The 16,017-nt window shown below is 39.7% G+C and overlaps 1 protein-coding gene across 1 annotated transcript in view; it reads left to right on the top strand.

Annotated features, from left to right (window-relative positions):
- SLC6A13 (solute carrier family 6 member 13) overlaps positions 1–16,017 on the top strand; it is an 86,083-nt gene that overhangs the window by 17,680 nt on the left and 52,386 nt on the right. The window contains exons 3-6 of the mRNA XM_039364138.1: positions 5,327–5,461; positions 9,643–9,783; positions 10,723–10,804; positions 11,213–11,345. Of these exons, the coding sequence (XP_039220072.1) occupies positions 5,327–5,461; positions 9,643–9,783; positions 10,723–10,804; positions 11,213–11,345 (491 nt within the window). The remainder of the gene's footprint in view (positions 1–5,326; positions 5,462–9,642; positions 9,784–10,722; positions 10,805–11,212; positions 11,346–16,017) is intronic.

The raw sequence follows: 16,017 nt of genomic DNA, 5'->3' as shown, positions 1-16,017 counted from the left end.
GTCTTCATCCTGGTTCATCCAAGCCAGGAATAAATAAGCAAACATGGTGACTGTTTTGGGAAGAAGGTTACAGTTTATTGCAGAAAGATGGTTCTTCAGGAAAGTGCAGAGGAGAGAGAAGGGCTGAGCACATGGGGCAGTAGGCTTTTATACCCCCTCTAGCCTTGCTTGGAATAGTTTCCTGTTCCTGTGGCATGAACCTTGAGGCTGTTTCTGAGTGTTTGTCTAGGCCTTGATATCTGTGGTTTAATTCTATTATCGTATCCTGCTTCCCAGGTGATGGGGCTGACTCCTAGAGTTTGGGTGGGGTATGCAGATCTTCTCTTTTGTCTTCTTGATTGCTCTGGCTTCAACTCTCTGATGGTTTTACATCTGCATTTGTATAGGGCTAAAGTCTTGCTTGGGGCAGAGAGATAGATTTGGGGCCAGGTTTGGTTTTAAAAAGTCCTTTTGAGGAAAAATATATTTTTTCTGCCCTTTTTAATATTTCTTTCTCTGGGCTAACTTCCCTCAAATAGTATTAATTTTTGAGCAGCTATTTATCTGGGGAGTTTCCAATGTGGGAAACTCTCTTAATAAGTGCTCTTTCTGGGGAAATCCGACATGAACGTGACTTCTTTCCCCTAACACCTGGGACTAAAAATCAACACTTTTTAGAGAAAGGGCCTGTCTGTGATTCTAATCTAAAAGAATGAAGCCGAGGAAATGTTTTCAGTCCTGAAAGGTGAAATTATTTGCAGCTGAGAGGCAGAGATGTTCATCTCTACCAGCTCTATTGATGTAACAATTGCAGCAACTGTTTTGAATGGGGTTTTTCAACCAGATACAGGGTTTCTCAACCTTGGCAACTTTAAGACTTGTGGACTTCAACTCCCAGAATTCCTCAACTGGCTGAGGAATTCTGGGAGTCGAAGTCCACAAGTCTTACAGTTGCCAAGGTTGAGAACCCCTGAACCAGAAGAATAATGAACCATTTTCTTTTCTGCTGCTAAGAAACCTGGTACACTTTTGAAACAAACGCATGTTTAAACCCCTTCTCAGATGGATACGTATGCAATGTTAAAAAGCAAGGGTAGCAATCTGCTGCAGTACAGGGATCGTTCCCCTGTATGACAGAGAGAGAGAGATAAAGGGAGGGAGAGAGAGTTTTGGGGGGTAGAACTCCATGAATGACTAGGGAATTATTTTCCCTGTTTTTTTTTTTTTTTACAAGACTGCCTTTAATCGGACTTTCTGGAAGCTTGGGGGAACAAGAGGACTGTACAAGAGGAGATTTTGATCTCTGGCCTGAATTTGCTTGGATTTGCTTCACAGACCTACCTAAACCGCTTTCCCATCCTAACAGCATGAAGTGGATTAGCTCGTTTCACACGGCCCTCTGTTTTTGTTTTTGTATTTAGTCTTTCTCTCATGCTTTCAGGTGGAATTTAAAAAGTGGGTTCTTTTTTTAGTTTTGTTTGTATAAACCTGGCATGTTTCTAGCGTTGGATTTACTTCTCCCACAGCTTCTATAAAAAAGCTCTCTCTCTTTCTTGGGTTAAGGTCTACTGAACTGTTTTTCATACTAATAAATATACCTCAATCTCCTAACAGTTTCTCATAGACTTCATGTCTAGATTCAGAAACAGAGAATCCAGTAGCACCACCTCCATGGAAGAAGGGGAGAGAAATATAGCTCTGTTTTTTACAGCAGGCTATTGAAAGCTGTGGGAAGAATCCAGAGAAAGAAATATTTTAGGGAATATTAAAAAGGCAGAATATATACTGCTCACAAAAATAAAGGGAACACAAATGTATAGGATCCTATACGTTTGTGTTCCCTTTATTTTTTTGAGCAGTATATTTCCCCAAAGGAATAATGGAAAAGATCTTTAAAAAGACAGAAACCTCTCCTCCTCCCTCCCCCACACCTCAGCCAGACAACTCAGCAGAAACCAGCTTTTAGAAATGCAGATGTAATAATCCATTTGGAAGGTTGGAGACTTCCAGCTAGAAAATGAAGAGATTAGGAAGACAAAGACCCTTAAAATGTACATACCCCACCCAAATTCTAAGACAGGACATAATAAGATTAACCCACCAATGCCAAAGGGGCACACTCAGAATCAGGTCAAAGTACATGACACAGGAAATACAAAGCCTCAAGCAGGAATAGGAAACAACCTCCAGAGCCCCAGAAGGTATAAAAACCCACTCCCTGCTACATGTGGTCACTCTTTTTTCCAGAGCCATCTTTCTGTCTGGCTCTCCTCTTCAATAAACTACAATCTTCTTTCTAAAGCAGTCTCCATGTTGATTATTCCCGGCTTAGACTTGACCCTGATGAAAATTTTTCTTTCAACAAAGCAAAAGGGTACATACTGTATTAGGAGCAGTGGTGGGATTCAAATATGTGAACAACCAGTTCTCTGTGTGAATGCCACTTCTGGAAGTCCATTCTTAGCCTGGGCAACAAAAAAATAGCTACTGGCTCTGGCAAAGTGGTGTGAACTGGCTGAATCCCACTACTGATTAGGATGAATGAATCAGATTCAATTTGAAGGTCAAATACAATTTTGAGCAGATAAGGATGTGGGGAGAAGCCTTGAGCTTCTGAAAGAAAAGCAGGATTATCTTTAACTTATCTTTAATAAGTAAGGTAAAGGTAAAGGTTTACCTGTCAGACATGTATGACTCTAGGGTAGACATGTCAAACACAAGTCCCGGGATGTGGCCCGCAAAGTGGTTTCATGTGGCCCGCAAAGCCATCCTGGAAACAGCGAGGAAACAGCCCCCACTGCCTTGGCCCTGGCCCAGGCCAGCCGGGGGCCAATGTACAATTTTGTGGTGGCCATCTATGCTGAAACGCATTCAGTCTTAGCTCCACAAGGCTGTCTAGAAACAGTGAGGAACCAGCCCCTGCCTTGTTGGCCCTGCCCCCTGAGTGCATGCTGGGGAGGTGTCACCTTTTGTAAGGAATGAAGAAATGGACCATGCCTTGGCGCTTGCCCCAGTCCCACCCCTTTCTGCCAGAGACCCTCAGATCTGTCCCACTCCCCCATAGGCACCCTTGACGTGAACGATGTAGAGCTGGCCATGCCCACCCAGTAGGCCACACCCACCCTGGCCACACCCACCCGCCCCCCTGAGGGCAACCGCAATGCTGATGTGGCCCTCAATGAAACTGAGTTTGACACCCTTGCTCTAGGGCATGGTGCTCATTTCAGTTTCTTGGCAAGGGAACCAGCATTGTCTGAAGACAATTTAGGTGGTCATGTGGCCAACATGACTACATGCCAAAGGCGCACAGAATGCTGTTACCTTCCCACCAGAATGGGACTATTAATCTAGTTGCATTTGCATGCTTTTGAACTGCTAGATGGGCAGGAGCTGGGGCAAATAATGAGAACTCACCCAGTTGCACAGAACCCAGGCTGTCAGCTCTCCAGCTGACAAGCTCAGACTCTTTAATGGCTGAGCTACCATGCCCCAAGGCTTTAATAAGCAAACAAACAACATATAACCAAATTATATCAGATTACCAAACCCAAACAATTCAGTTGGATTTGATTCATGCTCACATAATGTCTGTGTACATGCACAGAAAATTTCTGTATTAGTCTGAATTGGACCAAATTCACTCGAGCACATTTGATTCAATAAATGGGTCCCCTTTGCTGATTTATCAAACTGAATTCATTTAAGCACATTTGATTCAAACAATGGGTGTACTTTCATGTTTTGATTTATCCAGTTGATCCAAATATTTGAACTAACCAAATCTTCATGGAGTCAGATTCAAACATTTGAATATTGGCACAACCATAGGACTTGCTTCAAGGAAGATGACAGATATTTGGAGACTGAGGGAGATTGGCACATATTCTCCTGCCTATCCCCATCTTCATTCATGCCAAGTTGTATAATATATAAAAATCTAGGGGTCTGACATGTGGTGCAGAAAACCTTTCAAAGACCAATTTGAAATGTACAACAGCCCATTAGATAACTATAAGTTTTTCTTCTTTTCCTATGTATTATTTATTAATATTATATTTTTCATTGGTACATTATTAACTACTGCCACATAGGTAGATTCCCCACATCTGGTGATAAACCAAGCTTTTAAGGCCCTGTGAAAGCCTGACCGGGGGGGGGGGGACAAATGAATGTCTGGTGGCATGATGTTCCAAAGGGTGGACACCCTGATTCTATGATCACATTATTTTCAGTTTCATTTATTTCCCTACCAGAGCGGCTTTTACAAGAAAGTTGTGAAGCAAGAGCAGGGGGCACAGGTGCCTAGTGGTTAAAATGCTAGGCTTCTTGACTGGAAGGTTGGCAGTTTGAAACTCAAGTACCTGGGTGTGACTGGGTAAGTTCCTGTTCTTGCCCCAGCTAGCAGTTCTTGCCCCAGCTAGCAGCCCACCTAGCAGTTTAAAAGCATGCAAATGCGAGTAGATAAATAGGTACCACTTTGATGGGAAGGTAAGTCGTGTTGGCCACATGACCATTGAAGCATCGCTGGCTCCCTTGGCTGCCTTGGAGATAAGCACCGCCCCCCTAGAGTCGGAAACAATGGGACAGGGGAAACTAATTTTTTTTTTGTGAAGCAAGAACACTAAAAAATAAAAGAAATCATATACTTCTGAGATTCCTTGAAGTCTCTCAGGCCAACATTCATAATTTGCTAATGCCAGCCAAGATGTAAAATGCTGCATTAAGACTACAGCCTTCCTACTGTTCACAAAGAGGGATTATATTTTGTTTATGGATTGGATTAGTCATCTTTTTGTGAAAATGCAGTCCGTGCTTTGGAGATTGACTCACTAGAGTTTCAAATACAGTTTCCCATTGTAGCAGGAATACAATATAGTCAAAATATTCTAAACTCTACCTTTGAGTTAGCCTCTGGGGGCTGCTCTAAGCACTACTGTATTTGCAAAGCATTTTGAACACACCAGAGTGCTCTCAAGGTGTCAGCTATTGCTCTTAGCAGCAGCATTGTAATTCAGCACAATTGCTTTGTATTACTGCACAAGTCATCATTTCTCACAAAACTTCTACCACTATTATAAAGAACTTATTGCTATCATAATATTCCTCCTTCCAAAGGTGACTATCCAATATTTAATTAGATGGAAGGAAGCCATACAAAGCTTGGTGGGATTCCAGTAAGGCTTATTACATTATGGCAGCATTGTAACTTACAGAAAAGCCAGCTAGGCTGGTTGAGGAATTCTGGGAGTTGAAGTCCACACATCTTAAAGTTACTAAAGATTGAGAAACACTGTTGTAGAATGTCTCTTTAATGTCTGGCCATGTCTCTCTTTTTCTGAATCTGTAGGTGCCTTCTTCATTCCCTACCTCATCTTCCTTTTCACCTGTGGAATTCCAGTGTTTTTCCTAGAGACAGCCCTGGGACAATATACCAGTCAGGGAGGCATCACTTCCTGGAGGAGGCTATGCCCTCTTTTTGAAGGTATGTTAAATCTTATTGTCAAGCACCAGAAGAATCAGAAGATCTAGGCATTTCAAATGGGTATAAAGATTTATCGCAAGCTTAAGCTCTCTACAAGAATCTGAACTACTAACGGCCAAAGCAAATTCGTGATAGAGTCAAAGGAATTCAAGGTGGACTGGAGTTCTGTCTCTTGTGGGTGTGAAGGGACTCATAACAGATGATGCATTTGACCCCTCCCTCAGGCTTAGCCTGGTCATCTGCTACACTTAAGGACCAAGCTGGTTGACTGAATGCAATTTTATATGAAAGAATTATCTTACCAAACTGGGAAGATGTTTCATTCTATCATCACCATCCATCCTTACAAGGATTCCATTGGTTCTTTTATAATCCTCCTCTTTCTTTCCTCATTACCGTACTTTCCGGCGTATAAGACGACTTTTGAAAGCGTGGAAATCGGCACAGAAGTTGGGGGTCGTCTTATACACCGAGTCATCTTATACGCCGGAAATTACGGTAGTTTCTGGCATATAAGACGACTTTCTAGGCATGCGACTCGGCGCTGAAGATGGGGGTCGTCTTATACACCGGGTCGCCTTATACGGCGGAATATACGGTATTTCTTTTGCCAAAAATAACATGGAATTATGGTTTCATTGGTAGCAAAGAAAACCTTGCATCCAAAAAGATGTCTAGTCAAGTTGAAACTGAAAAATGCTAAGCGTGTGTCAACATCTGAATTTAAAAAAAATATTATACACGATTCTCTCCCTAATAAGAACTTAGATCAAAGCAGATGGGGAAGTGAACTTTGAGTCTTTCCTCTGATGCTGTATAATTCCTTCTAAAAATCAAACATGATAACACATTACTTCTCTTAGACCTTTTTGCCACTTGCAATTTAAATTGGTACCTATTTGCTAGTTATCTAGTTATCTTATGGTTTGACTATTGCAATGTATTGGGGCTTCCCTTGACCACCACCCAGAAGCTTCAACTGGACAAGAATGTGGTGGTGCAAGCAGTAATGGGCATGCCTCTGTACACCCATGTAACACCTCTGCTTCATGAGCTGCAATGGTTACCAGTTTGTCTCCAGGTGTGGGAATGGGACAACTCACTGCAGTCAACTCATCATGGCCAACTCACCATGACCAATTTGCCATGGGACCATTTGCTGTGGCCAACTAACCATGGGACAATTCACTGCAGGATAATTCAATAATTCAATTTAATTATTTAAAATAATCAAAAAAATATTTCATTTTTTGTCATTCACATTTCATTCTGTCCTTTCTTTGGCATTCTTTCTTTAATGATTCTTTGCTATTTCTTTGCTATTAGTGTAACTCTTGACCTGGGGTGAGTTGTCCTGTGACGAGTTGGCCCGCAGTGAGTTGTCCCACAGCGAGTTCTCCCCGGTGAGTTTGGCTGCAGCAAGCTGGCCATAGCAAGTTGGCTGTGGCAAGTTGTCGTAAGCCCTCCAGGTGGCAACCCAATGTGGGTTGCCTGTTTCCCATAATATCTGTCTGGTCAATTTGATTCTGCAAGATTGGTACCCTCCAGCTTCCTTCGATTAAACCAGTGGTTCTCAACCTTTTTAGTGCCGCGACCCCCCAACCGGTCATAAGTCGAGGACTACTCAACCGGTCATAAGTCGAGGACTACTCAACTGGTGCAGCACCATTTGCAGAATGGGACTTTTGGCGGGCTCAGCACGGCAGAGACAGCCTGGACAATTCAAGAGAGTCTATTCTATTGGCTTTCAAAAGCCAATAGAATAAAAGGGAGTAGCACAGCTAAGGAAAAGGGGAAAAAATGGCGGACTGCGTTGTTTGGCGACCCCCATGAAATGGTCATTCGACCCCAAATGGGGTCCTGACCCACAGGTTGAGAACCACTGGATTAAACCATGTTGTATCTCAGGACCCTAGAAACATGCTCTCTCTGTAGCAACACCTGGCCTCTGGAATGAAGTCCCCCCAAGATCCAGATCCCCACTTGGCTGTTGTTTAAAAGAGCTTTGAAGACTCTTCCCCAAGCCTATGGTGACCCTGACTCTTCCCCAAGCCTATGGTGAGGGAGAAGGAGAGCTCTCACTTCACCACACTTACCACCTCTTACCTTAATCTTTTATAGTTTATTGAATTTATTATAATTTCTTTGATTTGTGTGAGCTGCCCGCAGTCACTAAGAGTGAAGAGGCACATAACTTTAATTAAGTAATTAAAATTAAATTATCACATTCCAGACCTATATTTTTAAAATCTTGTGCTGGTACTTCCCATTCCAGAAAACGATCAGTACAGGTAGTCCTTGACTTATGAGCACAATTGGGACCAGAGTTCCTTTGCTAAGCAAGACTGTTAAGTGAATCAGCACCTGTCACATGGTACCTTGGCACAAAATGGTAAGGGGGACAAGTGATGAAACATGGTTGGCTATGTTGTAGTGTAAAATTCATCCCTTTTTTATGCAATGAAGAAGTTTGCATTAGGACATCATTTTGTCATAATCATGGCTACTTGAATGTTTGTTTGCCTAAACTGTGCTGCAAACCCATTGTAGTTTATAAATCATGGTTTATCATATAGTGTGATCTTAGCCAAACTGAACTTATTAAATAAATCAGAGTTAAGTACAATATGTGAACTCTGTGAGTATATTTTGCGAGGTTTCTAACATCAGATGTGTATCTAATATTAGAACAGTATATCTGCTTGTTCAGATAGGGGTCTGTTTTTCTATCCACTCTACCACAGGACATTGATAACAGAGGGTGTGTCAGGCACAAACAACCAGACCCACACATGTAGAGTTCAAACTAGCTACTTTATTGTTTTATGCCTATTTCACAGGAATCTTCCCAGACTGGCAGCTTTACCTGGGAAAAACTAGATAAGGTTGAAAAACATTTGGGGAGGAGTCAATATTGACCCTCTTCTGTTTAACTAACAAGGCCAGACTAATTCCCTGCTTGAGCCCATCTCGTGACTGGGATGGTTGCTCTCCAATAGATGGTTTAAAGCAAATTAGAACTTTTGAGAGTGTCTTAAAAATAATAATGGAGATAGACTCTGTGGGAATATCCCATATGTTCTCAAGAGAAAATTCTACCTGGGGGATAAAGTAAACAAATAGACTCTTGTGAACTAATACTCATTTCTTTTGTTACTTCAAAATATGCTAGGAAAAAAAGGAATTACCACCCTCCCCCAAATTCCAGAATGTCATTTGGATCCCAAAGGTCTAGTAACATTGTTGCAAACTCTGTTTTTAATTGGAACTCAAAGATTACTAATTGGATGCTGTTTATTATCCCAGGAATTGCTACCCTTGCTATTTGATTAAAATAACCCAAATGCCTTAATCTGAAAAAAAAAAAGCTGAATATACAGAATGGAGTGAAATCTGGTAGAGCTAATTTAAAATGCTTACACGAAAAGCTCTAGCAATTTTAGTTCAAATTGCTGGGTCTTGGTTTTGCCACTTGCCGGACACAAAGAAATGGAAATGACTGCAGTTACTTCTGAAGCACTTATGGCCACAATTGGGATCAGGATTTCTGTTGCTACGTAAGGCGGTTGTTAAATGAGTCACACCCAATTTTCAATCTTTTTTGCCATGGTTCTTAAGTGAATCACTGCAGTTGTTAAGTGACTCACATGATCGTTAAGGGAATCCAGTTTCCCCCATTGATTCTGCTTGCCTGAAGCAAATTGGGAAGGCCACAAATAGATATCACATGACTCCAGGATGCTGGTTGCTGGGTGCCTGAATTTTGATATGTGACCATGGAGACGCTGTGACGATCATAGGTGTAAAGACCAGTTGTAAGTTACTTTTTTCTATGTCATTGTAACTTCAAACAGTCACTAAACAAATATTTGTAAGTCTAGGACTACTTATACGTGCACAATGTATATACAAGATGGAACAGCTGACCTTTCCCAGACCCATTAAGTGAATATTGGCTCCAAATTTGTTCTTCTCTGAACTTTGCTTACATGTGAAAGCATAAGATACTCAAAGATTATCTTGATATGTTCATTTTGGCCATTCTTTCCTTCCAACTGTTAAGCTTGCTGGGGGTTAGGATGGCATCTTGCTATACTTTGCAGATCTTTATTTAAGAAGGTCTCGTTAATTTGTTTTTAACATGTAATTTTTATTCCTGGTTTATTTTTTTCTTTCTGTAGGGATTGGGTATGCTTCTCAAGTGATTGTGGTGCTCCTTAATTTCTATTATATTATTGTCCTGGCTTGGGCCTTGTTTTACCTCTTCAGTTCATTCACCATAGATCTCCCATGGGGCAGCTGTGATCATGAATGGAATACAGGTAACATAGCAGCCTGTTTATGTCCTTCTACAAGGCATCTAACTATGCTTTCTCTGAACAGAGTCTTCTTTTTTTCTTAAATCAATGGCCATTGATATTATTTCATGTTCTGTTGCTTTGCCTTTCATGCTTCCAGACTCACTCATTATTGATTTCCTTAATCACCTCTTTGTATAATCCCCATTATAAAAAATAAATGTTTATATGAGATGAAAGGTGAAAGAAATCTCTTTACAAAATAACACCAAAACCTTGTTGCAACTCAGACAGTTGCATAGAATAGCTACCATCTGATTTTCATAGAACAGATTTTGAAGGGGTCTAAATCGTATCTCCTATTTGCTCCATGCAAGAATCCAAATTAAAACAGCCACAGAATCAGTTTCTCTGGCACCTTTCTTTGGTCAAAAAACAAAAACAAAACACATCTCTTTCTGAAAGCGGTGAAAGAAACAGGACATACGTTTCTGAAACCCAAGGACAAAAAATTTCAGGTGTTGGTTTTAAAAAGGTTTATTAAATGCAACCTATCCTTTCCATTGACGAAGAGAATTGTATTCTTAGGTAGGAATACAGCCATGTCTGAAATGGACTCAATTTTTGAATATCCTTTCAGCAGCAGGAACAAATCTGTAATCTTAAAAAAGTTGATTTGATACAGTCTTTGACTTAACTGAAAAGCTCTCTGCAAGTAACTGTTTTTACCAATGTTCCCCAATTCTTCAATTGTCCATTGGTTGGGAAAAAGGAACTGTGAGAAGAACAAGTCTTCCCTTCTTTTGGTTCTGGTTCTACCTTCACATAAGGCCCTTCACATAAAAAGTGTTCCTGCCCCAACTTAAGGTTTTGCAATTCTATAGCTCCCTTTTCCTAAAGATTGTTTGACCTCATAACATATTTTATTGGATGCAGTGAATGTCTGTGTGGCTTACTTTATAGAGAACTGTGTGGAATTCCAGAAGAATGCCTCTCTAAACGTGACACTGGAAAATGCCACCTCTCCTGTCATTGAATTTTGGGAGTAAGTAAAAATCTTAGCCCTTCCTTCTGCAGAGCTTCTCTTTCTCCAATAGTGGCCGTCAGCAATTCATGTGTTTTTTCCATAGGACGCGCTAGTATTGATATGCTATTACTGCATACGTTCAACTAGCTTAAATATTACCAAAAGTCCCTTCACTAATTTCTTACCAAAATCAAACAAAGGTGCCTTATTGGAACATCTCCTACCAAGAACAGGGAAAGGTCCTGTCAATATATCAAAATGGATCCTCCCCTAATGTGATTTTCCCCAACCTGCTAAATATCTGTCCCAAACATCTGGAAGGTGCCAGCCAAAAGAAAGCTGTTGCAAGGCACCGTGTAAAATACATTATGGAGAAACTAGAAAACTACAAATGAAGCAACACATATTCAATATTTTCATTTGCAGGCGGAGAGTGTTAAACATTTCTGATGGCATTGAACATTTGGGCACAGTGCGTTGGGAATTGTCGCTCTGTCTTCTTCTGGCCTGGATCATCTGTTATTTCTGCATTTGGAAAGGGGTTAAGTCTACAGGCAAGGTAAGCAGCTTCATTTCTTTTCTAATTTCTAAATACCTTAATGTCAGGCACAGAGAATCAGGACCACCCATCGGGTTGCAGGATAGAAGATTTATTCAAGATTTATTCAAGCATATACACAAGAATCTGGTCAACTAAAGTTCAACACTAAATTGGCATCATATAAGGCTCAACAGAATTCAGCAGGGGTTGGACTTGGAGAGTTTGTTGGGAATGCAACTACTCTAAGCTGATGATACATTTAGCTCTGTCCCCCATCTCCCAATGCCTGCCTTTCTTCTACTCTTGAATGACAATTCCTTAAAATAGTTCATCCTTGGAACCAAGTAGAAGGGAACAACCATGGTGACCATGGTATGAGATATAATTCTTGCAAAACCAATAGGAAAAAGTGACCCTAATGCCATTGTATTTAGCATTTTTTGTAAATGGGACACTGCAGGTATGGTCCAATACTGTCACATTTGACTAAAAGGAGAAAATTCTAAAAAAACATGAAGGGACAGTGTGAAATGTAAATAGAAAGAAAAATGAAGAGAACCAAATCACAGTGCTTGGAGGTTATTTATTTCATATGCCGCTGACTCACTCTGCAAAATGATTCTGGGTGGCTTACAAATTATGTATATTAAAAATATTAATCACAATAGATTAAAAAATTAAAAAAAGCCAAGATAAGAATGGCACATTGGTGGCATTTTCCCTATTAATCCACCGGTTACCTCTAACATAGAGCACTCACGTCAGGACCTCAAGTCAACAGGCAGAATCAAGTTTTAACACCCTTCTGGAGGGACAAAGGGGGGGGGGGCAGACCTCACCTCATTGGTAGGAGATAGTCCAAAAACCTAGTCAGCTTCTTTTTTGCCTTTTCAACATTGTATTAGCTGGATGTGTGGAAGTTATGACTTAAAGTAGGCATCAAAGACTACTCAATATCTAAGCCTAAAGCTTGGCTTGAATAGAGTAGAATAAAGCACACAACAGCAAACTAATGAGGCTGAACCAAGCTATCTTTTTAAGAGTGGGATGGTACCTCTGCTTCATATAAAGACAGTCTTTATCTGACACCCCCCTTACTTTGTACAAAATACTATGGCCATTTGAGCTTATAAATGTATTTTTCCTACATTTTCTGAGCCATTTCAAAGCAACATTCTGTTTGGAGCATCAGGGAATAAAAAGTAAAGAGAAAACAGTCTTCTTCTGATAAAATGGAAGCCCAAATGTGGTTTATTAGATCAAGTGAAATAAATGCATAGCAGATGATTACATAATTTTCCTTCACTGGAAAAGAAAAGATTGTCCAGGACAGACTTGTCCACAATGATGAAAGTTTGCTAAGCGACTCAGGTGATCAGGTTTATACTAAGCCCTCAAATATGTTAAAATATATATTCTGTGGGCATAAAGAAGATGATCATGTATAGGAGGAAGGAGTATCAAAAGTGAAGCCCCATACATAGTGTATTATATAAATTACATTAAATATTTGAATTGACTGCCATTTTCTTTTAAACCTTTCCTTACTCATTGGATACATGTCCTTTGAACATTCCTAAGTAAGTACTGCAACGTTTTCTCAGTAAAAATATTGATTAATAAAACTTATTGTAATTGACACATGAGGGTTGACTTTTAATACCTCATGTACACACACACTGAATACACACAACACACACACTCAACCTAGATAACTTTTAAGAAATGTGGATTATTAATTCTCAGAATTTCCCAGCCAGCATATGATAAAGTATCTATCTTGGATGCTAGATATCTGTCCAAGGTCAAAGAGTGAAATCTAATTGAGTCCAATCCTTTATTTGCTTACACCTAATGGACAGAATTCGGCTAAACTAAAGCCATAACCTTTAAACCATGATTTATGAATGAAGATGACTGTGCAAAATGTTTGGTCATAGAGAACATTTTTGACTCTTCTGGGTGTCCCGAAAGTGTTTCAAAAGTTTTCGGATCCAGGATAGTTCATCTGGACCACTTCTGAAAAGATTGGCAGAGCCCTTCCAAGGTTGGAATATTCCATGATGGAACATTTTGCACATCTCAGTTTTTGAACTAGCACATTTTGGTCATCCAGCAAACCATGGTTAGGTAAACAAGGTTTTAGCGTGATATCAGAATCCATCCAGAGAATGCATTACTCGGTCTATGTGATTCATTCATATAGCTGCTGCATTGCAGCATTTTTTTAGCAGATAGTAACTAGATGCCAAGACGGAGTGGTGACTAAGCTGCATCAATTTCTTCAAGATTAGAGAGGTCTATCAAACATGGTATGCCCTGAAACTCCTTAAGTCAGCCTGGTGGAACTTGGGGCCCTGATTTCATTATTATATATTCAACCCCTCTCTTGGCTTCAATAAACAGACTGTAAATGTGTGAATATGGAAAAACTGAACCGGTTACCCTTAAAAAAAAATGTGTACAGGTCAGCATTTTGACAGGTGTAGCCTGGGTGACATCTGGAAGCCGATCTGCCATCTGCCAGAGGGATAATGTAGTAAAAATTTGAAAAACAGAAACAGTAACCTCTTAAAGTCTTTGACCACTATTTCCTGAATAGAGAGTAAATGTTTCTTAGGGGGAAACATTTTATTTTGAGAAGTGAGAAGTGACAGTGGACCCATAGTTATATTGATTTTACACAGTGTTTTTCAAACTTGGTAACTTTAAGACGAGTAGACTTCAACTCCCAGAATCCCCCAGCCAGCATGATGGCTGAGGAATTCTGGAAGCTGAAGTCCATAGTCCACAATGGGAGGTGCTTAGTTTTTTTCTGTTTCTACTTTATGTGCTACTAAGCTCTCTGTTCCAGACACTTTTTACAAAACAACATGTATTCTTTGTAGATGGCTTCCAAGATTGTCCTACTTTTTATCTTCCAGCAGAAGCCCATGTAACAAAATCCCTCATAACCCTCCCTCATCAAATGTGCCTGTTTATTTCACAGAGCTTCTTTCTCTTCTTGATAATACTTAGTAATTCATGGGCAGCTTTTATTTTCATTTTAAATAGAAAGAGTTTCCTAGTCTGGAATGATACAGTTCCCAGAAATTTATAGCATGTGGTAATTCTACTTCTCCCTAACTCTGGAATAAGAAAGTGACTTAAAGGTCTAGCATTGCTTGCATACATTTAATTATGTACTTTCCATGACATGGTTGGTATAGAGTAGGCAGCTTTTTTCACAATTAATGCAACAAAATGGGTGTATGTGTTAGTCTACCTCAAACTGATTTTTTTCTTTAATAGTAATTTATTAAGAATTATAATTACAACCATAAAAACTAATGCAAACTTAAAAAAAACCTGAAAAGAATAAAAAGAAAAAGTAAAAGGTGCAGAAAAGAAAGAAAGAAAAAAAGTAAAAAAATAGAAAGGGAAAAGTAAAAAAAAAATAGTAAAAAAAGAGAAATTTATAAAGAAGTGATTTCCCACCTTTATCACAAATATAAACATCAAGTTCAAATTTGTAATCCCAGCTCCATTATTAATGTTCCTCTCATTTCCTGGATCTGTTTGCTAACCCTTAGTGCTGGGGAGCAGTCTTCCTCTTTCAGGGGTGTCAAACTGCCAACCCATGCCATGGGCCGGTTGCATCACACCCACCCCAGCTCCGGTAATGCGACACGTCACGTGATGCAGCAAATTTGACACGTGCCTTAGATGAAGACTAATAAATTCATGCTTTCTCCAATCCTCAGACTTTTTCCACAGGTTTGCAAATCCTTAGCTTTGTTTCCTTCCTTCGTGAAGTTAATTCACCAAGCTGAGCAGCAATTCACAATTCTGCATTTAGACAAATTAATCTGCTACAATCCCAGTTGGGTAGCGCTAAGAGACCAAAAGTCCTAATATTGTATTTTGAACAACAAGCAGCAATCCAGGTTTTTGGAAAGACTTCTCTTCCTCCATTTGCTTTCTAAGCGATTAGAAAGGGGTTTATTTGAACTCAGAGGTCAGCAACTCTCAGCTCAAGGCTGCATGCAGCCCCCATTCTTGATTCAAAGTTTTGCTTTAAACCTCCAAGCCAGGTTACCCAACTCTGATCACAGCTTTGCTCCTGAGGTTCTTGGAGGCTGATTTTAAAGAAAAATATGATCTCCACCTGCAAAAATTATTCAGCCTTTTTTATTGGCGATATCAGAGTCTGCAACTAGCTATCAGTATGCAAAGCATGTATTACACATTTGGGAGAACTGAAGCAGCAAAGATATCCTTTAAAAGTTTCATAATTAGTCCATATATGCCTTTTATCCAAGATTTATTTTCCCATTTCTCATTATTTTTATTTTTCAATTATCTTTTAACATATGGAATATTTTTTTCTTTTTTGTAAGTTATATCTATGTAAATATCATTTTATAGCAATATGCGCTAAGATAATCTGAATAATTTTGGAATATCTTCCAAAATCAGATTAATTAAGAGAAAGGCTATGTCTGCATCCAGCATCAGCTGACCAAAAACAATCCTGCCTTGGATGCTTTTCCTAACACATGCTGGGCTCCCCTTGTGTAAGGAAATGGCACATGATGAAAGAGTTTTCTTACAGTTCTGAAACCCCAACAGAGGAAAGAAAAAAGATTGAGTTAGTAGAGGGGAAAAACACTTTTTCTAAAGTTCACAAGATTTGTTTTATCATCCTAAT

Source organism: Crotalus tigris, unplaced genomic scaffold (genome assembly GCF_016545835.1).
Source record: "Crotalus tigris isolate CLP2741 ecotype Arizona unplaced genomic scaffold, ASM1654583v1 scf7180000019663.277103, whole genome shotgun sequence".
NCBI classification, from domain to species: domain Eukaryota; kingdom Metazoa; phylum Chordata; class Lepidosauria; order Squamata; family Viperidae; genus Crotalus; species Crotalus tigris.
This window is presented reverse-complemented; position numbering and strand designations above follow the sequence as displayed.